General features: G+C 40.9%; 1 protein-coding gene across 2 annotated transcripts in view; it reads left to right on the forward strand.

Moving 5' to 3' along the window:
- The first annotated feature begins 9453 nt into the window (after nucleotides 1–9453).
- The window catches only part of atp10a (ATPase phospholipid transporting 10A), a 32458-nt gene continuing 13965 nt past the window's right edge, over nucleotides 9454–27946 (forward strand). The window contains exons 1-10 of one of the 2 annotated variants that reach the window (XM_044361624.1): nucleotides 9454–10403; nucleotides 14223–14427; nucleotides 15668–15753; nucleotides 18672–18778; nucleotides 18868–18999; nucleotides 19188–19318; nucleotides 20872–21124; nucleotides 21242–21459; nucleotides 21540–21734; nucleotides 23443–24001. In XM_044361624.1, coding sequence (XP_044217559.1) covers nucleotides 9979–10403; nucleotides 14223–14427; nucleotides 15668–15753; nucleotides 18672–18778; nucleotides 18868–18999; nucleotides 19188–19318; nucleotides 20872–21124; nucleotides 21242–21459; nucleotides 21540–21734; nucleotides 23443–24001 — 2311 coding nt within the window. In that variant the 5' untranslated portion in view covers nucleotides 9454–9978. Of the gene's footprint in view, nucleotides 10404–14222; nucleotides 14428–15476; nucleotides 15580–15667; nucleotides 15754–18671; nucleotides 18779–18867; nucleotides 19000–19187; nucleotides 19319–20871; nucleotides 21125–21241; nucleotides 21460–21539; nucleotides 21735–23442; nucleotides 24002–27946 lie in introns of those variants that run through there. The other variant, XM_044361625.1, reaches the window with a different exon arrangement.

A 27946-nucleotide genomic window follows, 5' to 3' on the forward strand; every position in this document is an offset into this window, starting at 1 on the left:
TCCCCTTGTTTCCTGTCTGCCACTTCACTATCCTCTATCCAATAAAGGCAAAAATGCCAAAAAAAAAAAAAAAAAAAAAAAGTTCCATGAGTGAAGAAATGTGAATTCTCTCTTTTCTGATAACCTGTGGGTGTGATCTGAACACTCTCAGGCAATTTGATCAAATTCATTCTTTAGTTCATGCTCACAATGTTGTCATTAGATAGTCCTCTCACTGACGTTATTGAGGTTTGACATAATACAATCTGGGAATGAAAAACAATTAAAGGAAGACCTATGATGGAAGATGTCATGTTTGTCATATAACACCTACTGTAGGCCCATTTATAACATTTCCTTCTCTGCACCCACCCACTCACACACACACACACAAACACACACACATGCATGTGTCCACAGACACATACAGTAGTTAAGACATTGCACTGGGAGCAGTGAAGCACAAAGTGTGTGTACTGATTGGAGTATCATGCCCTCTTCTGGCAGGTTGCTTGCTGTCTTTGAAACAGGATGAATTGCAGCTCTGTCTCTCTGTTAACCTCCAGTCTGCTCAGTGTATATTTCACATGTGAGCCCTCTCTTTTCAGTCTTGTTGTGAGTTTTTTTTTTTTTTTTTTTTTTTTTTTTTTTTATTGCCGAGGGCAGTTTATTTTCCTATATTTAACGCACAACCCCAACATTTTAAAAAGGCTACTGTACAACTTAAAAAGACTTACACAGTTTGTTTTTTTGATGTTTTCACTGACAGATTATATTTGTTTTACAGGCCATTTTTTCAAACAGCTCTGATTGATTGATAAGACTGAACACAATCTGATGTTTTGAAGCATACGATCAATTTTTGAAGAAATTAAATCTAAGTTACTTTTATAGGCAAAATATTTTTATATATGATTGTGTTATATATGATAGTTGTCTTTGCACAAAGAGATTCAAATTCAAAGACTTTGGGAGGATATTGAAACCTCCTGAAGATGTTATTGCAGACCTCTCACACTTCATACGGTGTCTGAGCAGGGCCATAGCCAGGAATCTAGAAATATCTTAGAAAGGTTCCCCTAATGCACCCACCAAGTCCACAGAAAAATTTGAACAGAAACCAAAAATGGGGTCTCCCAAAATGCTTTTTTCCCCAGTTACTGTATGTTAATTTTTGTAAATAATGTTCTATATTTATTTTCTAACATGAATGTTTAAATGCAGTTTCAAAGCTGTGAAGAATAAAATTCTGAATCGTGAATTCTGACATGCTGAAACACTTATTTACTATTTTGTTGAACAATGAACATTTAAACATATCAGGTCTAAAAGTACTGGAATGAACTTCTCAAATACCAAAGATGTGTAAGTTCTTCATTGAAGAATGTAATGTGGCAGTGTCAGTGTCACCACCTGTTTAACCACTTTGGGATCCAAAAACAGAAAGGCCACACAGGCTCAAAAACACTGGACTGAGACGTGACTCCAAAAAATAATTTAACAGTATATTTTTTTAAAATGACAGTCAGTAATCAAGACTTTTAAAATACCAAAAATAAACACTGCGACTAATTCATACCATGCTATTTATAAATGCCTACCCAATGGTAAGCTGTACTAAAACCACCACAAACACACACACACACACACACACATGCACACCCAGCTGACCAAAGAGAAGGCACTCCAAAAAAGGAAAAAAAACCCATAAGAATAACAATAATAATAATAATAATAATAATTATTATTATTATTATTATTATTACATAAAAGAATGAAACACAGGACACACAAAAATAAACAAACTTTCAATTAAACTACCAAAACAAACTGAAAAGGAACTTAAGTTAACTAAACAATAAATAGGACCATATAAAGCAGTCCACTTATTCAATTAAACGTTAAGGGAAAAGAGAAAAAAAAAGAAAAAAACAAGATACACTGCTTATATCATGGCAGTGAAACCAATGGCATTCCCAGTGTCCTACATGGGCAGCTTGGTTCACTCCTGACTGATCTGAGCGTGGGCCAAAACCGCAGAGCTGAACTAGTGGTGGTGCAAAACAAAACACACACACAAAAAAGGCAATAGACTGTGGAAAATTGATAAGAAGAATAAACAATACAATTGCTCACATTCGTTGAATGTTTTGCCCCCATGTTCATGATCAGACAAGAATTTATCCAATATTTTAAGGTATTTTTATTGCTTTGAATCACAAAGAATTATGGGAAATCCCTATTTCAAGGCCAGTTCCATGACAGAGAGGATAGTGGAGGGGCAGACAAACTAATTGAACTCAATCTCTGCGGGAGAAACTTGGTCTAAAACTTTGGAAATATGTTTGAGCATATTTCCACCTATTATTGTAACACCAAGTATTGTTATCAGCCTACATGTGGCAGTCTCATACTATAGACAGCCTTCTTCACTGTGACATTTGCCCTTCAGAAAAGAAATTGAACTGGATCACAAAACTGTTTTCCAAAAAGGAGCAAAAGTATGGGATGATCTTATTTTCTGTTGAGAAGACACAACCTGATTTTGTTTTTTTCTTCTTATTTACGCAGTGCAATAGCTGGCTTTTTCAGGCCAGAGCCGGCCTGTTGTCTCAGATCCACCTCACTCTGGTCATTCATCATGGGGAAATTGAATTGTTCTCCATGCCAAGATGCCACAGTGTGCAATCAGCCATTAGTTTTTAGCCCAACAGCTGGATGCTCCTGTAGCAAATTGCTGTAGACTGCTCGGGGATAGGTCTTTGATTTATCTCCTATGGGAAACCCGCTGGCTAAGTGGCCAGTCTCTCTCTGGAGGTATTATTTCAGAGCTATGAGTCTCATGTTCATTCAGTGTAGTACCAGGCTCATGAGTCCATGTTGTCTTTACGAATGTCTTCTCACAACATACTACTGCACTGTATAATGAGATTGGGCAGCAAGACTGAATGGGACTTTCCTGGAAATGGTGACTTTAAGGTCACCATGTAATAATAGCAGCAACTGTGAGCACATGCTGGAAATGATGCTGCTGACATGCTGCAGTAAGCGTATTGTCTCATTTCCAGTTGCCGACTGTGTTTACTGATAGTGTTTTTGCTGCTGTCAACTCAGTTAATTTTGCTTTATTCTTCATTACTGCAGATAATTGCTCGCTGTACATTTAAACTTATGCTAGTTCTGCTCAAGCACTCTTAGCTCTCTCCTTCTTTTCTCGCTAATCCCACAGTTGTTAGTTACTTTAGCTCAGCAGTTAGTGATGGCTTCTCTCTATCCTCCTGGCTCTCCTGCTCTCTCTCGCTCAGTGTGTCATATGTTTAGCCATTCCTCTGCCTCCTTTAGTGATAATGGTACATGTAATAAATGTAGTTTATTTGCATTGCTCCACACCATGGAAAACCAATCATTAGCTACTGTAGTTAGCCAGCCCCTGGTAGCCGGTGCGGGCCAACCCAGCGTAGTTCCTACTCCCCTGGTAGTTCCCGAGCAGCTGGGAAGCCAGGGTGGTTGGGTGACTATCCAAAGGAAGCATAGCCCTAAGCAGAAGTCCATGGTTCACCATCAACCATTTCACGTTTCTAACAGGTTCTCCCCCCTCAGTGACACACCCTCTGAGAAACCAACACTGATTATTGGCAGCTCCATAGTGAGAAATGTGAAGTTAGCAACAAATGTACTCCTGGGCCAACATAGAATCAAATTCAAAACTGCTGGCTAAGGACAAGCATTAATATGGTATAATTGTTATTCAAGTCGGCGGCAATGACTCCCGATTACACCAATCGCAGGTCACTAAAATTAATGTTGAGTCAGTGTGTAGGCCCACATATGCAAAGACAATGTCGGACTCTGTAGTTTTCTCTGGGCCCCTGCCTAATCTGACCAGTGATGACATGTATAGCAGCATGTCATCATTCAACCGCTGGCTGTCGAGGTGGTGTCCAGCAAATGACATGGGCATCATAGACAACTGGCGGATTTTCTGGGGAAGACCTGGTCTGATTAGGAGAGACCGCATACATCCCACTTTCCATGGAGCTGCTCTCATATCTAGAAATATGGAGTTTATTAGTAGACCAAAACCATGACAACCCAGAGTTGAGACCAGGAGGTAGAGCTCTGCGCTTCCATTAGAGCAGTTACCCACACAAAACCACATAAAAACTGTGCCTGCCTCCTAACTGCTTAAATCAATTAAATCTAAAGTAAACAGAAGAGGGGTTATTCATAAAAATCTAATAAAAATTAACACCACCACTGCAATAGTATAACAAAATAGGAGAATTAAATGTGGACTCTTAAACATGAGATCTCTGTCATCTAAAGCCGTATTAATAAACAATCTAATCTCAGATTATTATATTGATTTATTTTGTCTTACTGAAACTTGGCTGTGTCGTGAAGAATATGTCAGCCTAAATGAATCCACTCTCCCCCAGTCATATTAATGCTCACATTCCTCGAGACACTGGCCGAGGAGGTGGAGTTGCAGCCATTTTCAACACAAGCTTAATTATCAACCCTCGACCTAAACTTAATTATAACTCATTGTAAAGCCTTGTTCTTAGTCTCTCACACCCAACCTGAAAAACTTTATGGCCAGTTCTATTTGTTATAGATGTCTATCTGATAGTGCTGTGGCTAAATTTGAAGAAAGCAATTCCATCAGCAATGAATTCAATGCTATGTCTCAATACAACAGAGGACTCTTATGCCAATTTTAGTCCCTCTCAAATTGATAATCTTGTTGACAGTGCTGCAGGCTCGTTGCGAAAGACATTTGACTCCATTGCCCCTTTAAAAAAGAGGATAATAAAACATAAGAGGTTAGCTTCATGGTATAACTCCCAAACCTACAAATTAAAGCAAACATTGCGAAAACTTGAAAGGATATGGCATTCCACCAAACTGGAAGAATCTCGCTTAGTCTGGCAAGATAGTCTTAAAACATATAGGAAGGTCCTATGTAATGCCAGAGCTGCCTAGTACTCATCATTAATAGAGGAGAATAAAAACAGCCCTAGGTTCCTTTTTAGCACTCTGGCCAAACTGACAAAGAGTCATAACTCTATTGGTCAATGTATTCCTACAGCTCTCGGTAGTAACAACTTCATGAGTTTCTTTAATGATAAAATTCTAACTATTAGAGACAAAATTCATCACCTCCTGCCCTCAATAGGCACTGGTTTATCCCCAAACACAGAAATCTTAGGAACAGTTGTAAAATCGGATATATATTTAGACTGTTTTTCTCCAATTGACCTTCCTGAACTAACTTTTCTAACGATTTCTTCATCTAAACCATCAACCTGTCTCTTAGACCCCATCCCAACTAGGCTGCTTAAGGAAGTCTTACTCTTAGTTAGCATTTTACAAGATATATTCAATCTGTCTTTAGTAACAGGCTATGTACCACAGTCATTTAAAGTATCTGTAGTTAAAACTCTTTTTTAAAAGCCTACTCTTGATTCAGGCATTTTACCCAACTACAGACCTATATTTAACCTTTCCTTTCTCTCTAAGATCCTTGAGAAAGCAGTCACCAATCAATTGTGTAACTTTCTACGTAACAATAGTTTATTAGAGGATTTTCAGTCAGGATTTAGAGTGCATGATAGCACGGAGACAGCACTGGTGAAGTTACAAATGACCTCCTAATTGCATCAGACAAAGGACTTCTCTCTGTCCTTGTCTTGTTAGATCTTAGTGCTGCATTGACCATCACATCCTATTACAGAGACTGGAACATTTAATTGGCATTACAGGAACTGCATTAAGCTGGTTTAAATCCTTTTTATCAGATCAATTTCAGTTTGTACACGATGAATCCTCCATGCACGCAAAAGTTAGGCACGGAGTTCCACAAGGTTCTGTGCTTGAACCAGTGCCATTCACCTTATATATGCTTCCTTTAGGTAATATTGTTTGGAAACACTCCATAAATTTTCATTGTTATGCAGATGATATCTGATTATATTTATCAATGAAGCCTGATGAATCCAACCAGTTCACTAAACTCCAGGCATGCCCTAAAGACATAAAGACCTGCATGACCTGCAATTTTCTGCTACTAAACTCAGACAAAACTGAAGTTATTGTGCTCGGCCCTAAACACCTTAGAAACACATTATCTAATGACATAGCTACTCTAGATGGCATTACCCTGGCCTCCAGCACCACCGTAAGGAATCTAGGAGTTATCTTTGATCAGGATATGTCCTTCAACTCCCACATAAAACAAATTTCAAGGACTGCTTCTCACCTGTGCATATTGCAAAAATCAAGCACATGCTGTCTCAAAAAGATGCAGAAAAACTAGTCCATGCATTTTTTACTTTTAGGCTGGATTATTCCTTATTATCAGGCTGCCCTAACAAGTCTCTAAAGACTCTCCAGGTGGTCCATAATGCAGCAGCACGTATACTGACAAAAACTAGGAAACAAGATCAATCCCTGTCCTTACCTACAAAGCCCTTAATGGTCTGGCACCATCATATCTTAAAGAGCTCATAGTACCCCCCACTAGAACACTGCGCTCCCAGAGTGCAGGCTTACTTGTGGTTCCTAGAGTCTCCAAAAGTAGAATGGGAGGCAGAGCCTTCAGCTATCAGGCTCCTCTTCTGTGGAACCATCTTCCATTTTGGATCCAGGAGACAGACACTCTCTCTATGTTTAAGAGTAGTTTTTGATAAAGCTTATAGTTAGGACCTGCCAGGCTTGCCTTGGACCAGCCCCTAGTTATGCTGCTATAGGCCTGGACTGCTGAGGGACTCCTCCCCCTCTCCATCTGTATGCATTCAAGTACAATTAATTCATCTTACTAACTTGGCTTCCTCCCCCGGAGTTTTTGTGCTTTCTCATCTCACAGGTTCCTATGGATCATGGTCGGCGGGCTTCCATGGACCATGGCTACAGGAACCCCGTGCTGACAAGGTCCTGCTTCAAGGATTCAAGGAAATTTATTGTCATTCCAGAAAATGTTGGTACATGAAAGGGAACAAAATTAGGTATTGAGGTCCCGGTTCAGAAAATAGCAATTATAAAACAATAAAAATCAATAATAAAACAATAAAATCAGGAAAGGCACATGATAAACACATTATAATATATAGTCAATAAATATATAAATATGAATAAGTGTGAGGGGGAGATAAACAGTTAGCCAAGTGGCCTCAATTGTACATACCCATTATTAACAGTGGTAATAAGCAACATCACTCAGTAAGGTGCAGCAGTTAAACTGCAAGATAATATCAGTGTGATGCAGAGTTTATCAGACTCACAGCTACTGGGAAGAAGCTGTTCTTTAGCCTGGTGGTAACTGGCCCCAATGCTGTGCAACCTCCTGCCTGAGGAGAGGGGGGCAAACAGTCCCTTTGCAGGGTGGGTGTAGTCCTTCATGATGCAAGAAGCCTTATTCCTGCACCTGTTGATGTAAATGTCACTGATAGTGGGTAGGCTGCTGTCAATGATCTTCTGTGCAGACTTCACTACCCGCTGTAGTGCCTTTCTGTCTGCAGCAGAGCAGTTGCCGTACCACAAGGTGCAGGAAGTGAGGACACTCTCCAACATAACACCTGCAGAAGGAAGTAAGGACTGAAATGCCAAGGCCAGCGCGCTTCAGCTTCCTCAGGAAGTAGAGGCATCGGTGGGCCGTCTTTACTATGCCGGCTGTGTTGTTGCTCCAGGTGAGGTCGTCAGCAATGTGAACCCCCAGGTATTTGAAGCTGGAGACCACCTCAACAGCTGCACCTCTGATGTAGAGGGGAGGGGGGATGTTGCCACCCTTCCTGAAGTCCACAATCATCTCCTTTGTTTTCTTCACATTAAGACAGAGGTTGTTTGCTCTGCACCAAGTCTCCAGTTGTTCCACCTCCTGCCTGTACTCTTACTCATCGTTGTGAGTGATGATTGCCACAACTGCTGTGTCGTCTGCAATCTTCACAAAATGATTGCTTGGATGCTTGGCTGAGCAGTCATAGGTCAGTAGGGTGTACTTGACGCCCACGTCTGCTAATACTATTATTATTAGTCATATTTCTATTATTATCACTGTTATTGTGCCTCTCTGTGTGTCTCTCTCCTATCTCCCCCTCCCTCCTTTTTTCTCTCTCAACCCAACCGGTCAAGGCAGATGGCCGCCCGCCTAGAGCCCGGTTCTGCTTGAAGTTTCTTCCCGTTAAAGGGGAGTTTTTCCTTTCTGCTGTCGCCAAGTGCTTGCTCATGGGGGAAAGTTGGGTCTCTGTAAAATAAAGAGTACGATCTAGACCTGCTCTATGTGAAAAGTGCCCTGAGATAACTTCTGTGGTGATTTGGCGTCACATAAATGAAATTGAATTTTTAAAAAATTGAAGTTTAAAGGCGGCAGTGTAAGATTCTCATCACACTTTAACTTTATTGGGGTAGAGGTATGTGTACTGTAATTAAATGGCCGCTGTACATAACATCAAAAAGACAAGTGTTCAAGTGACTTACTTAAAAACAAATGTGTATTGTGGTAGGTAATCCACAAATACATACCACAATTCACATCTGTACAGTACAGTACGGACATACAGTATATACCTCTAAAAACCAGTGTTAGTAATGGCCTATATCCTACATTCACCCACCCTTCATTAAAGTCCTACATCCTCAGCTTATACAAAAGTTGAACCTGACTCAGTGTTTGCCACACAAGCAGTCACACAGCAACATTAGGATTAATTTAAAGTCAAGTTTTTAGCAACCTAACAATGTAAGTGCTATATTCTGTGTCATTTTAATTGTTTTGTTTCTCCTCTAACTCAAAAATTTGGGTCTTTGGTAGCACGCTAAAGATGGAGAAGCAACTTTCATCACTAGCTAGCAGCTCACTGGTAGTTTACAGTTCATGCAGGTTTAAGCTCTAAGAATATGTATAAAATGCTGTTTTTGTGTAAATTACTGATGTTTAGCTCTCAGTTAGCCAATTTTGGTGAGCTAGCAGAGAAAATTAACATGGCTGATGTTTTTTCACAAAGTGTGCATAACCTCATCAGCTAAAACCTTACTACTTATCGCTTGTTTTTCTTTATTTTTATCAAGCTACTGAGATACATCAAGTGATATCAATAAGACAATCATAAGCCTCCACTGAACTTAAGTTGGATATGCTACAAACAAACAAGTGCTCACTGTCTTGTTTAAAATTCATTAAAAAAAAACAAAAAATAAATTAAAAATGAAACACAGACAAAACAACACGAAACTGATTAAACTATTTTTAAATTTTTATTTCATAACAAATAATTATTAATACTTGCAATAATTACTTAAAATATGTTGTTGTTGTTGTTGTTGTTGTTGTTACTGAACTTCTACGTCATAAAATAGTCCACATTCCAGACAGGCAATACTCCAAAAAAAAAGAAAACTATTTAAATGAGTCATTCCTTCTCGCTCACCATATTGTTTTACTCATGTAAAACTTTTACATTTCTCAGTGTGGCTGCTTCCTGTGTGGACTGCATAAACTCCAATAACACCGCGTGGCACTTGGAGGCACAAAAAAAAACCCCAGGTTGGATCGAGGAGGGGCCCCGTTCATAGGAGGGGCCAGCGGGTCAGATTTCCAGGGGAGTGCGACCCCTGACCCGCTGACGGACGTCCTGTCTTTGCTGAAACTGCGCGCATCCGCTGCTCCACGTACGCAACAGCAGGCTGCGACCACTGGCGGAGGCCTCTCCACATGATTTATAAATCATCTGCCCAGCTGTGGGGGACTGTCCTCCTACCTCAGCATCCTTCCCAGCAGTAGGAAAAAAAAGGGAGAAGCTAAACAAGCAGAAGTTTTCCTCAGACTGGCGAAAAGAGGAGTCGACATGGATGAAAATGAGCAGTTTGTGTGACTAAACGAAAAGACTGATGAAATTCTTCTCCGTACGCTGAAAGAATGATAACATAGCTCGCACTTTGTGTTGTGTTGTGTGAGAGGACACGAAAACCTAAAGTGTGGGGAAGTTTGAAGCGGGGCTGGCTATGGCGCGCCAGGGCGAAGACGCCGGGATGGCCAAAGCTGCAAAAGTCAAAAGGCAAAGAAAGAAGAAAACCAAGGAGAACAAAACCAGGACTGTCCACGCAAACATACTGTATGATCACGCCAAAGGAGAGGAAAACCCAAACCGACACTATGCAAACAATAAGATTAAGACGACCAAGTACACTGTGCTGTCTTTCCTGCCAAAGAATCTTTTTGAACAGTTTCATAGGTTTGCCAATGTTTACTTTGTGTTTATCGCCTTGCTGAATTTTGTTCCAGTTGTCAATGCATTTCAGCCAGAACTTGCTCTGGCTCCTGTAGTTTTCATTTTATCTGTCACTGCCATCAAAGACTTATGGGAGGACTACAGAAGACACAGGTCGGATAAAGAAATCAATCACATGGATTGTCTGGTCTACAGCAGGTAAGTTGGGCCTAAACACTCTTAGCCAGCAGTGTCCAGATGTTGCTGAAACCTTGTGTGTTCAGTTGTTTTTCCATTAGTGTTCAAAGTACACACTGTCCTTCTCTAATGCATCTTGCACACATTCACATCAGCTGTTCCAGGCTAAAAGAAAACAATCAGGACACATTTTCTTTACTTTCCTGCCAGACCATGCAGACTGGGCCTTCATGCATGAACCCAGCTGTCAGTCTCTTTGTAGGATTTATTCATCATTTGTGGCTTCAGGATGTGAACATACAGGCCTTAAAGCTAAACCTGGCTAACACATGAGGAAGATGACATGTGGAATCCAAAAGTCCAGAAAACCTTTAGTTTGTCGCCCACCACCGCGCTCACCTATCTGTCAGAGAGGCGTGTGAAACAGAGAATACAGATGTTCCCGTCTTGTCATACGCTACCTGACGACCTGTCTCTCCCCTAAGCTTTCTGTACTACTAACTATTTGACCCTATGTGCGCAGAGTGTATTTTGCTAATGAAAAGCAGCACTGTCGTTCACGTACAGAGCATAATTCATGGTAATCAAAAGGCTCAGTGTTTAGTGGCTCCACAGTTTTAGTTGAAGTCTTGACCCAAGTTGTTCTGTCAAGGTTGGACATAATTGAATTTTCTTCTGCTGTGGCAATATTGTACAAAACATTCCCTTTCTGAACCTGGCAACAGCTGATTTGACTTAACCTACGTGCTGCATTTTTTTTTTTTTTGTTTTCTCAAGGTTAGATACACAGTCACTTAAACTCTGCATTGATTTATTTCTCTGGAGAACTTCTAACTGCAGGTGAACCACATCTAGATACATTTCATCTTCAGACAGGCACTTTTTCACGTGGCAAAGTACAGGGAGGTTTTATTTATGTTACGGGAAATTCCAGTTTTATCAGAAATGCTAATATTTACAAAGTCTGAATAATGGAAACATGATGTTTCTTCCTGTTTGTCATGACAGATTTACTCCAGAATTTTCCTACTAAATGAAGACGTAGCCATGACCAGTCAAATCACACATTAGCTCTAGTGAATTTAGTTTGTTGAAAACTAAATACTTGGCTCTCATATGTTTTCCAGAGTGCTAACAACATCTGCTGCCCACAAAAAATCCGGACTACAGGTCACTGAACGTCCAGTTTATCATGTTGTTGTCCGTCCGTATCTGGATAATTAATTAGTGATGTGTGTGGGCCACTTTTTCACTGCTCTATTTACTGTACTTGTTTTGTTGTCTTGCACAAAGAATTGACAAGAAAGGAAGATTAATTTCACACTCAAGCAACACTCAAGGACAGACTTTTGACAGCCAGTAGACTGCAGAAATAATGAATTTTCATCACGCTGCCCTCGTTTCACTTTTTATGTTTGTTCCAGAAAAAAAAAGTATAAGTAGGTTTTAAAAACACTACTGTTGTGCAGATTTGATTTTCTATTTTTATCTATACAAAGTAATGAGGCATATTATAGCAGTTAGAAATCCTTAAATACAAATATAACAGGACTGTTGTGAATTTTCTCTATTTAAGACTATTGAGTTCCTCTTACAACAGCAGTACCTTTAACCTTTTAAACAAAGTTCACCAGTAAGAAGAGCGCGAGGAGTATTTCCAACAGCCATAGTATTCATAGACACACTATACTGGTTATGGTTGCAGTGGGCTGTGTACATTTAATAAGGTGTGAAGACAAAGATAACAAAAACCGTTTGCTCTTTAGATTCACGCATATAAAATGTAAATTTACCCGTCAGGGAGTCTGCATATATTAACATTTTTAGGATTTATATGTGTTTTTATTTGTGTTTTAGCTGTTGGTGATTATTTATGGCAACATGTAGGCTTCTGTATCTCTACCTTTTTGTAAGAAATATCTTCTGTCTTCCTTTCACCGGAGTAGCGGCACATGCACTCAGCACAAAAGTAGAAAACTGAAGACAATGTCTAAGAGAAGCTTATTTAAAGTTCCCTCCACTCAAGCATGTGTTTTATTTATTGTCACTTCAGTTGGATGTTTGAGCTTCACTGTGCAGAATGATGTATGTGCAAAGTTTGACACTAGAAGGCTGTTTTCACATTCATCTGCTGAAGGAGGAAAGTTTCTCTGTTCTCATCTTCAATCTGAGTTAAAGCCAACAAGCAGGATTATTGACATCACAACTAGTTTGGAGCCAATAACGGTCCAATATGCAACTCACACAAGTGTGATGTGGAAACGTGAAGCCTCCAGTGCACAAACGCATACTCTAATGGACTTTTCAGTGAGGTAGGAGACGTATTGTGTCCAGCGGCTAAACTTTAGAAATGAGTAATATTTGAATATTTGTAGATTCTGGATGTTTCAATGAGAGAGAAGGAGGAGATGACATATTTGGGATTTTAATGATGTAATTAGACTTGTTTTGTGGAAAAAAAACATATCAGACACATGTTATTATTTCAAGCAGAGTATTTTTACATATCATAAAACATGTCTGGAGGGGTCTTAAAGCTTATCTATTCCAAATAGAGCATCTGTTACACTGCTTGCAAACTAGCAAGAGGGCATTTTAATATAAACTCCTTTTATTTAGTAAACCATATTATACTTCAGAGTCTTATACGGCCACTTCCACCCAACAGATGAAATCCTTGGCCTTGGTCTCTTGCAGTTGTAGACTCTTGTCTAGTCACCTCACACCTTGCATTGAAGATACTTTTTATGTAATAGCAAACTTCAAGCACTTACTTGTCCTCAGGATATTGGTTCATTTTCAGGTAACGGCAGAGAAGGAAACGTTACCAACATGTTTTTAGTTCAGTCCTGCGTGTTATATGTTCCGCGTCAATGTCGTTTTTTTTTTTTTTTTTTGTTCCGCTCACCATCGGTTTGTCCAGTCTGGAATATAGCGTGCATGGAAAAACTCTGATTTTCATGCTGACACCACGTGCATTTCAGTGACAAAATTCAAGGAAAGGAATGTTTTTATGTACTCGGATGCAAGTCATTAATGTCAGTGGGGGGTTGTTATGAATAAATAAGTGTTTTTCTTTACAGTTGTGGACTGTTCTTTATAGCGTGCAAGATATGTATTATTTAACATATTTGCTACCGGGAATATCAAATTGGTCAGAAATGAACCCTGGTTACCATTAGCAAAGTCTCAGAGTTATTATCCATCCATGAGTGATTTTGCACGTTAATGGCTGAGAGTGCAGCGAGTCCTGCACAGAATAGTGACATCACATACAGTGTCCTACCGAGACAGCATTGACTCATTTTGTGGTGAGAAGAACAACTCGGTCGACTAAAAATAGAAAATCCTGGTGAGACTTTCTTCAAACAGTGTCCGCCATGTAACAGAGATAATATTGTGTCATATGAATGGGATTGTTCATCAGTTGTTTAACCATCCGAAAAGGTCCAAATCTCATCCACCTACACCCCAAAACTGTTATCCTATGAATGTGCAGTGTCACATTATGCTTGACATCAGACTGTGGTTGGACAGGTTGTGCTAGATGTGTGTGTGTGTGTGTGTCTTTGCCTGGAGATTTTAGTATGTTGATGGACATGTTGAGCAGGACGTCTAGAGAAATATGTTTGACTATGCAGAATTCGGGAGTTGGTTTAGTTTCAGCATCAACAAACAGGCTGTCTTTTCTTATGCATGACATGTTTGCTGTCCCATACAAACTTATGTAAGTCGAGCTGACGTTTCTGTTTATAGAACCACCAATTATTGAAAACAATAGCTCCGTGTCTCTTATCCCGCGGCTTACACCAGCTGTTTGCCCTCTCATTGTTCTGGCAGAGCCGAGAGACGTTATGTGGAGAAGTACTGGAAGGAGGTGAGGGTGGGAGACTTCATCAGGCTGCGATGTAACGAGATCCTTCCGGCCGACGTTCTGCTGCTGAGCTCCAGTGACCCGGACCGCCTGTGCCACATCGAGACTGCCACACTGGACGGAGAGACCAACCTCAAGCAGAGGCAGGTCGTCCGCAGCTTCTTCGACCTGGTGAGATGGCTACTCAGCTACTACTAAATTTTGATAGCAAAAAAAAAAAAATCACCTTTCCCAAAACTGTGAGTGTTACTATGGTTACACAAGTTACATAAAAACATTCCGACCAGCATATGAACTATATTCTCAACCTTCAGCCAATCAGAAACGAGTATATCCCCGAGTAATGAACATTTACCCATATTGTGGTGTGCTTTTTTTTTTTTTTTTTTTTTTTTTCACAGTTCTGGTGACAAAAAATCGTTGATTAATTGATTGTTGAAATTTGGATAATTTACTAATCATTTGATAATTTATTAATTTATTTATTTTAGTGAAAAGCTGTAGATTGAACAGCTCCTCTCATAAAAAAATACCCTGTAGGGCTGAGTATTGTTTGAAAAATAACGATACCAGTAACAATGCCAGTACCCTTAAAGTGATACTGATACAAATAGAGTACTTCATTCCATATCTTTTTTTTTTCTACTTCATTTGATTTGCATTATATGAATGGAAGCATTCAGCTGCGTAAAACATCACCACTGCTCCCCATCCAAATGATTTTTACATGAAGACATTTTGAAAGTGTTGTAATTATTGAAATGCTGATTAAATAACTGTACAAAACTGTACAATGAAGTATTATCACCACAGACTGTATGGGTTGTAGCTGCTGCATTAGTGGGCCAATCACACGTTGCATTACATCGAAGAATGCTTGAGGTGATTGGCTGCAAGCAAAACCATACAAACAGTTATGTTCTTCTAGATCTGGGTACAAAAAGGATTGAATGCAGGTATCATTTGACTGGAGAAGTTTTGATGCTCCTTGGTACTGGGTTATTTTCGGTCGATACCTTAAAGGAATCAAGTACAAATACCCAGCTCTAGTAGCCTGTGCAGGTTTTTACCTATAGTAGCGCTATAGAGCAGTTTTTTTTACAAGTGTTTTGTTTGTCTCATGCATGCGTAGGAGGACTCGCACAGGAGGACAAACACATTTGTACCAATGGTCTCACATGATTCAACTGATCTACAGGCAGCAGTAACGTACCAATAAACGTAGCAACATACCAGCAAAGGCAGGGAAGAAGAAGAGTGCAAACTTGTAAACGTGGATGTAAACAATGCAGGTTTCAGAAAAAAAAATCAAAAATCAGCTTTGTAAGTGATTTACGAGGCAGGAAATGAGTATGATGCGTTCAGGATCTGTCACCGCCTGAATAACCAGCTGTTTGTTGTCTGTTTGCAGGATTGTGATTTTGACCCTTCGAAGTACAACAGCATAATTGAATGTGAAAAGCCCAACAATGACCTGAACAGATTCAGAGGCTACATGTGAGTATTATCCTGTCTGCTCAGTTCTGTATGGTATGTGGTGGTGGTGATCAGATGATCAGCTTTCTTATTTGTTAACTCACATTACATGTCTCACGTTTCATTTTCATGTCACTGTAGGTTAATGGCTGCAGTGAGTAATGAATAATGTTTAGCTCCAATATGGAAATTATGCGAAAGTGCGGTTTTGTTTACAAGCCAGGATTTTCCAACTTATAATTATGATTTGAACAGTTTTTCCAGGTCAGGATTACAATTTGCCTTCTTGGGATGTGGTCGCAACTGGGTTTGCCCTGATTACTGAAGCTGTAGTTCCTTGGTCTGCACCAGAACCTGAGTATTGACCAACAACATGCTTCCCTTCCTGTGTAACACCTTACGTCCCTTTTTGTTTACAGTAGAAAAGCTGCAGGTTGCAAGATATGTTTTCTCAAGATTTGCAGACATGATTGGTGGGTTCAGTATTGTAGAAGATGAGAAGGATTGATGAAGTTTTACTCCATGATTCAGTTCATCATGTTGTATTAATCTGTTTGTCTACTTCATTAACCACATTTGAGCTAATTGCTATTTAGATTGTGGTTATTGTTGACATAACTGGTGACTAACCAGTGTGTGACCAGTGACATCTGTTCACCCACATGTAGCACTATATACTGGTGTATCAGCCCTGAAACACTTAACAGCGTCGAACACTTAATAGGCAACTCCACCTATCCTACAGACAAAGGTCAGTCATGAGGAGAACTACCCAGCCTGTGAAAACATGTTTTGTAATGTCTTCTGTTGCTCCGGAGGAGATTTTTCAAGTCTTAGATAATAACCCTAATGATGTCATCAGCCTTATCTCACCCATGGATTTGGATACACATGTTTTTGAAAGGGGATATATCATGCTTGTTATGATTTGCTGTTATTTTTGAAGTCAGATGTCAAACATATGATGTTAAAGATAGTCAAAAGTTTCAAAACTTGAGGCGAATGTCTGTAAAAATGCTCCCGAAAGTCAAAAGCCCAGGCTTCAGTCTGCTCTGAAGGGCTATGTTTGCAATGTGACCTCTATTTCCTCCTGGTGATGACATCAGATTGTTTCGCACATTCCCATAAAGGCCGGCCGTTCCGTAGCCTTCATCGCTAAGGTTGTTCCACGGGTTGTTCATTTCACACTTCACACTCGCATATTTCGAATTAGATTCAGGCTCAAACGTGTACAGATGCATTTGAGAAGTTTATATTTCATGTGAAGAACAGAAAGAAGAAGTGAAATCCTACTACTACTTCTTTTTGTTTACATAGCCTCCGGGAACCAATCAGAACAGAGTGGCCTCATCAGGAGACAGGAGCTATAACGGCCTGTTTCAGACAGAGGCTGAACTGAGGGGCTGCATAAAGAGTCAGTACGAGATAAATAAGGAGTTATTTGAACTGTAAATCATGCAGAGATAATCCATTAGAGTCTTAGAATATAAATATAGACCTGGAGATGTGCGTGATACTTAAATAGAAAGCCTGGGTTACAAACTGGGAGATGGAGTGTGAAAGATGTGGAAGGATTTTCCAGGAAGGGAGGATCTAATAAATAAAACTATCCAGTTACAGTATAGGAAGTGTAGGATTCAGGGTTTGACCCACACTGGGGACTTAATCACCGGAGTACTCCTTTAACATATTTATGTTCATGTTTATCAGTGATAGGCACTGTGTTTGCATTGGCCACTTCTCAACTGTTGCTAATTTTACAGCAAGCTGGATTTGTGCCAAGTGTGTCTCCACGGTCTTTTCATCGAGTCTCCGCAGTGAAATGTGTTGGATAAGTTTGTGTGAGGTAAAAAGATGAGAAACCTCCTCTGAGCTTACAGTATAGCGGCCAAGCTGACCTGCACTCGCATGATTATGACATTTATTCTTTGCTCAGAAGGAGACCAGATGCTGCAGGTATTCGGTTGCCAGGCTACAGTGGAGCACTGGGCACAGCGGCGAAGGTGAGGGTAGAGGGTTGGGGAGGAGGGGGGGGGGGGGCTTGTCTCAGTAGTGTTTTATTACATTATGGCCAATGGCACTGAGTCTAATCTCTCTACCTTCCAGGGAGAGAAAGCACTCTGCGTCTCAGAGTGTTATCAATTTCTCGAACAGCGTGAGCTATGAACTAGGACGAGCTGTGTGTGAACTACGGCCGCCCGGAGCTCAGGGACACTGTTATTAATCTATAATGGTGGTGACGTGTCAGCCTGCCTGCTGTCAGAGGCCAAAGGATGACCATTCCTGTTGGTAAACATGCTGACAGTTGCGTGACTTTGAAAGAAGCTACAACAGAGATGATTAAGAGCTGCTTCTGGCTAAAGGTTGTGAGCTGTTTAACCAACACTCTTGTAATCCTTGATTTAGTAATGGGATTAAGGCTGACGTTAAAAGCTCTGCTCTCCCCCACAACAGGCACATTTGCCCGTCGTTTAATACATCTCAACATGCTGAAAGGCTTTTTCTGAGAGGGGTTTGAACTTCTTTGGTAGGCTGACTCAGAGCATGAATGCAGTCTTTGTATGACATCTACACCCTAGATGAGCCTGACAAGCTTTAAACGTAAGAGTCTGAAGTCTGAGGGTCCGCGATGAAGCGGTGAATTGCCTGATTGACTCTAAACCCGAGGGGTTTGTGTGGAGCGGTAGCACGGTCAGTGCCTCTATATCAGAGGGAATTTGTGCTGAGATAAGGGCTCCTGGTGAGGGAAGACCATGATGCTTTAGAGCGTGATCGATTGAGGTGCTCAGCAGAATAAACTGATGTTGTCTTCAGTGGGACTCTGCTATCAGGGATACTGTATTTCTTTCAGTGCTATCAGTATTTTATTTATGTTTTATTTTGCCTTGGACCAGCACTTCCAGTAATTTTTCAAGTATTTTGTAACCCACTTTTGACAGAATCCATCGAAGTGGCAGAAGAGATGCACTTTACAAAGAAAACCTGCTGCTGAGAGGCTGCACCATCCGCAACACAGAGGAGGCTGTGGGAATAGTCATTTACGCAGGTTGGCCCCCCAAAATAAGCATGTTGTCAGCTGCCACACTCCATATTTGACCCCTGAGCAGTTGCTGCTAATGCCGTGTGTCTTTGCAGGTCACGAGACCAAAGCCATGCTGAACAACAACGGCCCGCGCTACAAGCGCAGTAAACTGGAGAGACAGATGAATGTAGATGTGTTCTGGTGTGTCATCATCCTGCTGGTCATGTGCCTGTTTGCTGCTGTTGGTGCGTAGCAGTTTAAGAGTTAAACAGTTAATGTTGGAAATCCTTGTGATCCAGTGGAGAAATTTCAATTTTATTTCTTTGGATTTATTGAGAAAAAGAAAATAAAATCTCCTTTTTGGATTGAGTTGTATTTCTATCTCCTCCTTCCAGTGTTTATATGAGTTGACCTTGTGGTGTTGCTGTTCCAGGTCATGGGCTGTGGATGTTTCAGTACGGAGATAAGAGGCCTGTGTTTGACGTTCTCAGTCCGGAGGGGACAGACTTATCACCCATCATGTCAGCTATTTATCTCTTCCTCACTATGATCATCGTCTTTCAGGTACGAAACAGGGAGAAACTGAATGAAACACGGTGACGTGAAGATATGAACAAGGCATATCACTAAGTTTGAAATGTTTTACGCCACTGTATACAAGCATTGCTATGAATCAAAGTATTGACTGTAGTTACTGCAGCCCTCAGGATGTGTGACCTCTAGATCTGTATCTTCATATGATATCTGGAAAAGCAGTGAGGAAGAAAATGCTTCATGCTGCAAAATCATCTTTCTAATAAAGAATCAAAATAAGAACAAGTGACTGACACCTGACAGCTATTGATTCTTTTTTTATTTCTTTTCCTCGCATGCAAAAATGTCAGAGAAAATGTCGCCCTGTCCTGTATCAGATGTTGCTTCCAGTTGACCTGGTATCAGGTCACACTTGAAATAAATGGAAAGTTAGTGAAGATAGCAGTTTGGTTTCACTGTACAAATAGTAACTGTTTGTGGTTGGAGACCTTCCAGTATTGCCAGACATTTCTTGATACACTTTCAAATAAACACATGACTCTGTTGGCTCCCAGGCACAGAGAGAGTGTGCGGGCTGAATTGTCCTCCCAAAAGCTATGACTCATTTCTCCAAACTACTTTCCAGAAATGTTGTTTGGAAATGTCCCACTTGGGGATACACCAACATTTTTTAAACAATCAAACCTATACCCAATACACCTATATATCATTACTTGCACTGTGAATATTTTTGACCTTTTTAAAAAGTGAATGAAAAGCTGTAAAACTCCAAAACATTGGTTATTTCCAACAGTGTTTTAAATAAACAGTGGTGTAGTTGGAGGTGTACCTCATCAACACTACCATTTATTTCAGCTGGTTTATCCATTACTATTAGACAAGTATTTCAACTGTTTCATTCATTTTAGGGTTAGGGTATTTTAACCATTTATCCATTGCTTTTAGCGAACTATTTCAGCCATTTATCCATTACTTCTAACTATTTCCACTGTTTCTCCATTAATTATAGCTATTTTAACCATTTATCCATTACTTTTAGCTAATTATTTTAACCATTCAACCACCTTTTAGCTAATTATTTTAACCATTCAACCACCTTTTAGCTAATTATTTTAACCATTTATCTGTTACTTTTAGCCATCTTATTTTAACTGTTAATACATACATTTTAGCTGTCTTTAGTTGAAGGCCAGCTATGTATTTTGTTTCTCTATTTTAACCATTTAAACCATCTACCCATCAGTTGTTTGGCTAATGGTTTCAACTCCTCTGCTTGCTTGCTAGTTTTCACACACTGGCAACACATGGTGTTCAGGTGTTAAAGATGACTCAATATGTGGATTTTTTTTCTTTTTTTTTCATCAATTCAAATCATAATTTCTATTTTTTGAGATTAGGTGAGCTACTCCACAGTCCTTCCATGCACCCTCAAGCGACTGCAGAAGTACCCCCAAGAGGAACAAGGGGGTACAAGGGGAATCACTGCTGTAAAATGTATTTACTGCAAATGCTTCACAAAATAGGCCGGGGAAACTGATAACCAGCTGTACCTCCTTTCTAATAAACACTCTGTCCTCTCCCAGGTGCTGATACCCATCTCCCTCTTCGTGTCGATTGAGATTGTAAAGATCTGCCAAGTGTACTTCATCCATCAGGACATGGATCTGTACGACGAGGAGACAGACTCTCACCTGCAGTGCAGAGCTCTTAATATCACTGAGGATCTCGGCCAGATGCAATACATCTTTTCTGACAAGACAGGCACGCTGACGGAGAACAAGATGGTGTTTCGACGTTGCACTGTGGCAGGAGTGGAGTACTCCCATGATGCCAATGGTGAGACAAGCCAGCAGTACTGTACAGCATAAACATCCTCCATCCCCGTTCAAAAACAATTAGCAGCTATTGCCTTTTTAAGTCACTCTCAATGATATGTGTCTGTGTGTTATCCAGCTAGAAGACTTGCTATGTACCAGGAGATGGATTCTGAGGAAGAAGAGTGTACATCCCACGGTGGTACCCTGCCCAGACGGGACAGTGTGACCAGCCACCAGAGCGCCCGGGTGGTGCTGCGCTCCCAGAGCACAAAGTCCCACCGCAGGACAGGCAGCAGGGCGGAGGCAAAGCGAGCCAGCATCCTGTCTAAACATACGGCCTTTAGCAGCCCTATGGTCAGTGCTCTTCACTGTCCCGATGTCCTCATACTCTCTGCTGTCTGCTCTCCACTGATAAACTCTCATCTGTCATGCAGGAGAAAGATATCACCCCCGACCCTCAGCTCCTAGACAAAGTCAATGAATGCAGCAGTCAGATGGACTTCATGCGCTTCCACAGCCAGCCTATGTCCCAGCTGCCCTCTGATCTCTCTGACATCATTGATTTCTTCATCGCTCTAACCATCTGCAACACGGTGGTTGTGTCCTCTCCAAACCAGCCCAGGCAAAAAGTAAGAGTCACCTCAACAAAATCTCACACCTCCTTCGGGTCAATATGGGACGACTTTGTCCCAATGTAGAAATTAATGAGATTGTTGATTTGGTCCGATTGACTGACAGAGAAGTGTTTTTGTTGTTTTACACTGAATTTGAATGTAACTGTAAGAGCTGACAGTTGAAATTGTCTGTTTTTTCACTGGTTCTGCTTTGACTCTTGCCTTTCTTACCCGTGTGTGTTCTGTTTGTGTGAAAGTAGACTGTCACGTCTAACTAGCAGTTAAAGCAGGCCTTGTGTTTAATTACTTTAATAGACATGTCTCTTGGATCAGTGAAGCAGCTAAACTTATAATATTGTGCCGACAACATATCAATGCATCGGAGCTCTCTTGCTAAAATAAATCGAGCTCACAAGAGGCTCTGTGGCCTTCTGAGTCGTTTTTAGTTGTTGACGAGCTTGCTACTGTATTTACTGCACAGGATGCCATACTGTGCAGAGATATTGTATGACAGGATACATTCATTAGTTCATTATAATGGGTCACAAGCAAAAAAAAAAGTTGGGAACTGCTGCCCCAAGCCACCAGGACACCCCATATTTCTCATTTATGACCTAATTTTGTGAGAAAAACATGGTATCATATCTTTTGAGGATTCCTACAGATGTCGGTGCACTGTCTCCTAGAAAATCACATTAATAACTTTAGTCTAAGTCTATATTTTTTTGCTGTTGTTGTTTTTTCTGTTCGTTTGCAGTCTTTGAACTAGTTTCTTTGTGTCAGCATGCTCCTGAGATTGGCTGTAAAACAAGATTAATGTCTAGAAAGCTGGGAGGTATGATAGGGAGCATCAGTGGGAGATCCAGTAGGGGCTAATTCTACTGATATCCTTCCAAAACGCTAATGCAAGGGCCTCTCTAATCTTGCACGCATTTTGTTTTTCTTTTTTTGAACAACATGGATGTAGTTTCCATCTTTTGACAAAAAGAATTAAGTGTGTTTTACTAGTTATCCAAGAAAAACACTCTCAATAGCACAAAAACCTTTCAAAAATACTCACAAAGTCTCCTTCTGCACGTAGCTTTCACTGTTCTGTTGCCTGCATCTTTGATGTGTGTATCCGTGTTTTGTGTTTTTGTGTGAGCCTGGGTGTGGTTGTCCTGTTCAGAGGTGATATCCTCTCCTCGCCACACTGTGCAGTAGCTCGCTTGTGCTGCCACTCAGATGCACAAATCTGTTCAGATTACGCCTTAGGCTGTGACACATTATTTATGTTCTTTGTTCTTCTGTTTGAAGGTTATCTGATAAGACAAAATCTGCACAGAACAATGTACCTTCTGTTTTTTTCCTTCTTCTTTTTGTATTGTTTGTGCTTTTTTGTTCTCTGTGCCAGTGTAATTGTTCACATTTTATTATGATGCCCTTGTGGCTAATCTAGCACCTGAATGATTTATATATACATATATACAGTATGCGTGAGAACTGAGGTTCCTGCTGCCAGCAGACCTCAAAGTGAGTCACTCGCTCTGCTATTGTCCTGCACCACCTTGGGATAAAGAATTGGCTAAAGGAATGAATCCAGGAGGTGCATTTTCATCAGAGCAGAAGTCTTCTGTACAACAGGAACTGACCTGTAGAATTTGCACAATTTGCAAAATGTAATGATGTTTGAATTAGTATGATTGACTCAGTCTGCTCATTTGTGTCTCTTCATGTCCTCCAGGTCCGGATGAGGTTTGAGCTGAAGTCCCCAGTCAAGACCATCGAGGACTTCATCAAACGCTTCACCCCCAGCCGTCTGACCTCTGGCTCCAACAGCAGCAGCTCCTCCAGCCTCATCACCAACCGCTCTTCAAACAAGGGCTGCTCCAGCATGCTGTCCTCCCCCTCGGCAGAGAGCACGCTCACCAAGCTGGACGAGGAGCGTTCTCCCAGAGGCCTGGAGCACGCCTTCAGCCCTGTGCCGCCCTGCTACGACGGGAGGGCCTGGGCCCTGGAGGAGGGCGAGCTGCGCTACGAGGCCGAGTCGCCTGACGAGGCAGCGCTGGTCTACGCTGCCCGGGCCTACAAGTGCTCCCTCGTCGGACGCCTCCCTGACCAGGTGACGGTGGAACTGCCCCACCTGGGGAAGTTGAGCTTTGAGCTGCTGCACACACTGGGCTTCGACTCCACCAGGAAACGCATGTCTGTGGTCGTGAGACACCCTCTGACGGACCAGATCACTGTCTATACCAAAGGAGCGGACTCTGTCATCATGGACCTTATCAAACCTCCTGACACAGGTAGGAAAACGCTCATTTATACTGTCACTGTAGCTGCAGTTTGTCAGATTGTGGTGTCCAGTTAGGAATTTATCATAATGTTAAGGTCAATTAAGAGATGGTACTCTCTTGGTAAATGACGACACTGCTGTTGGGTTGAAGTGCTGTGTGGCTAGCGCTGTATCACGTCCGCAGACGTCTCCAACAGAATTGATGAATGGTGGCTGTGGACCGGAGATTGGCCACAAATCATTTGATGCAATCTTCACTTGGCACATGGGCTCACTGGACATGTCAACAAATTAAGAATATTTTCACTTGACACTGGTCAATTCTAAATGATTGATTGCCTTTTGTTGTAGCTGCTTTGGGTTTTGTGAAAAACAGTGATTACACAGTGAAAACACGTTTTCTTGAGCCTGCTCTTTTCCTGAGTGCTTGCACTGTCTGTGGACCAACATGCCTGCACAGGGTGGTGGTCTTTATCTTTATAGAGCACTCAAGGTTTCACTGCCCACCTCTCACCCCAAACCTTCATGTTTTCCACTGATGTAAAGTTATAAACAAGCACGTTACGTAAGTAGTATTTTTAGAGCAAGTCACTGCTGCAGAATTCAATGCTACTTTGATTGGTCCTTTTAAAAAAAAAAACAAATAAACTTCCGGGCTTCCTTGTGTATTTTTTCCTCTCTGATCTTCCGTACGCTTCAAGTTCTTTAACATCCTAATGGCAAAGGTGTACCAGCTTGTTAGTATTCCAGGCACACTAAGAGCTACACAGGCACTTTTCACTAATGCTCTGTACACAATCTGTCCAGAGGTGCTTAGTACAACTGTTTCAGCACAACCATTGAACACTTAACACAGCACACAGTAGTGTAGTGCTGCGAGTAATGGCTATTTTCATTGTTTGTTATTTTGTTGTTTTTTTTATTACACGATTAAGGGTCTATAGTCTATAAAATAGTGACATCAAATTGCTTGTCTTACCCGACCAACAGCCCAAGACACAAATATATTCAGTTTACATAATATAAGACAGAGAGAAGCAACAAACACTCACATTTCAGAAGCTGACTTAATCAATCAATCAACTATTATCTACTATTTTTTGGAAAAGCTGCAACAGAATTACTGAAGCAGCGCTCTGTGGCCACACATTAACAGAGCGGTCCATCGATTATACTACCGCTCAGCCTAGAAAAGCGTTGTATTGTGTCCTCTGTGGCTGTGGAAGGAGGTTTTTAAAGTCTGAGAAAATAACCCTGATGATGTCATCAGGGCTTGAGACAAATTTTTAACAGAGAGCCTGTGTTATGAACTGGGCACGTGGAGTTGAAGGGTGATGTCTAATCTGTTTGGTTGGGTTTTGTACTCTGGTACAGTTACTGTTTGGTTCGTTTTGATGCTGGTGTGAAAGCTGTCAATCTTTCTTTTTTGTGATGATGAATATGTAATTTTAGTATGAATTCAAAAGATAAACTACTATTAAATCTATCTGCTGATCATGATTTGTTAATAAAATCCCCACAACTTTCTAAGCAACATATAGCTTTGTTAGTTTTTGGTAACCATGGTAACATGTATGCGCATCAGCACGTGAGCGCAGAGATTTTCTCTGATACCTCAGAATGTGAAAGGCAGTTTAAACAGAGGTGTGTTGACCTTGTTTCCTGCTCTTTATTTTTGAGCATTTCCCTAATAGAAAGTGAGTGAAACATAGCGACCACACATTAACTACCTCCTTTTTGTCCCTTTTAAGGTCCAGTTGCAGTCTCCACTAATAATGCTCTTCATCACTTAGGCCTAGATAGAGTTTGCACAATTTAATTTCCCCAAGTGGGTCCTTGTAGTGCTTGTACTGATTCACCAAACTGTCCAATCAGTGAGTTACCTGTCATCCAGTATGACTTCATGCTTACAGTTGTTGGTTCATTCATAATAAGTCAGTGTAAATTTATGAAAGTGTAATACTAAATCACCAGAGAGCTCCTCACAAGATATCTCAATGTGTTTTTTTTTCTCCACACACAGCTCATGATTTAGTAAGATCTAGACTTATTTTCAGAACGTGATGCGGTACTGGGTGTAAAAGCCCCATGACTTGGTGATATATATTCCACATATTTATATTTTGATGGGCTGCATCAACCTGCGCAGCAACTCGTCTTGACTTCCTTTCAGTAAAAGCATGCTGTCATGTGGTGTGGGTATTTCATTTATTTCAGATGCCTGGTTAGTGGCTCCCTCCCGCTCATTAGAGGCAAGCAGTTCATCTCGACAAGGCATCTCGGCTTTGTGGTAAAATGGTTTCCAGCTAAATTATCCCCTTACGCTGAATCAAGACAGCAACACATCAATGGAGGAAAGCACTCCCATCTTGTTTTGGCATGTTTTCCAGCTGAGGTGCAGTCCTATTCTTTGGAGGAATTCTGAATTACAATATGATTTATTGTATCGATTTTCCATTACGAGGACCACGCAGGTCCCTTTGCATTTAGGTACCGTGGGAGTGCTGATTGTTCATCATTTTTATTGCCTTCTATTGAGCAAAGCCTGAGCTGGCACAGTATGCCATTTTCAGAAGTTTTTCACTTACTTAAAATTCACAAAGCTGTGCTGATCGCTAGAGGAGAGGCTCCATCGAGGCAGTTCTCACCCCACCCCACCCTTCCTCCACCATGTGCTCTAATGGCTGGCTGGGTGTGTCCTCGCAGAGACAGCTCACTACTTTGTTTTACCATTGGGTAAAACCAGCCAATTAGAGCTCAGAATGAGTTGAGACTCCTCATAACACAGACCTCCATAATGGCTCCATTCAGGCGACACGGGAGTTGTTCAGTGTCACTAATAACAGTGCGCATGGAGGTGCTGGAGGTTCACTGTAGACCCTTGGGGCTTAGAAGTTGGAGCGTGGGCCATGACGTAACTGCAGTCTCGCTCCTGCTGCAGGCTCCTGTTTTAAAGAGAATTCCACCTTAAAACAGAATTTTAATTGTAATGTTATTTATCTCAATGCACCATTTTCACTGAAAGTCTTCCACTGAAGATATTAGATCTTGATGACAAGCAGTCCTTTAGATTATAAGCTTGGGTCTGTGTGCTCACAGTTCTTGCATTTGCAACTTATTTGAATGTAAAAAAAATACCATTAAAGCTGCCATAATCGATATTTTCATAATAACAACAGATCAAATGCGTAAGGGGTCATTCATAGTGGCGAACTCACAGATAATTATTGCCTGACTCTGAGGATCTCCTCGGTTCTATAGAGCTTTTTAGCGTCTTTCAGCTCATTGTTTTGGTTCATTCTCACCCCTTCTCATGCTGTCGTTTTTGACTACAACAGGCAGCTGAATTCAGAAAGAAACCCGCTGTACACTACTGCCCCATAACAAACCGGCAAGCAAAGTTAAGAGCAAGTAGGTGAACACAGTGGAGCATTTAGCGGCTGAAGAGGCAGGAGTTGTTGGAAACCAAAGCAGAACTATAAAGAGAGTGAATATTTGTCTGCTGGATGATCAAATAAGCAACCGTTTGCTGACACGTTACTTAAAAGCTGAGAAAATGTTAGTGTTGTGTTTACAGCTTGTTTCCCCTGCCAAGTGACCAAAGCAATCTGTGAATACAGGTTTTACATACAGGATATGAATACTTTTTTAGGTGGATTTTCCCTTTTTCATGGGTAGGAAAAATAAACATTATGCGTAGTTCCACCTGCGTCTGTAAGGCTGTCTGGTCCCAGCAGCTATTTGTCAAAAAAAGGAAAACTCCTGCTGTCCTTGGAAATGCTTTTTTTTTCACAGCCAAAGAGGAAAGAGAGTTTCTGTCACAAACAACAAAAATCCTACTGAAAGTAGAGTTGTCAGTCAGAATCATTAGCGAGCAAAACTGAACATTTTACTTTTAAATGGGACAATCTTAAGTCTTTTATCACGGTGAAGAAAACAAGTCAGCCTGTCAGTG

The sequence above is a fragment of the Thunnus albacares genome, chromosome 9 (assembly GCF_914725855.1).
Source record: "Thunnus albacares chromosome 9, fThuAlb1.1, whole genome shotgun sequence".
Taxonomy (NCBI): Eukaryota; Metazoa; Chordata; class Actinopteri; order Scombriformes; family Scombridae; genus Thunnus; species Thunnus albacares.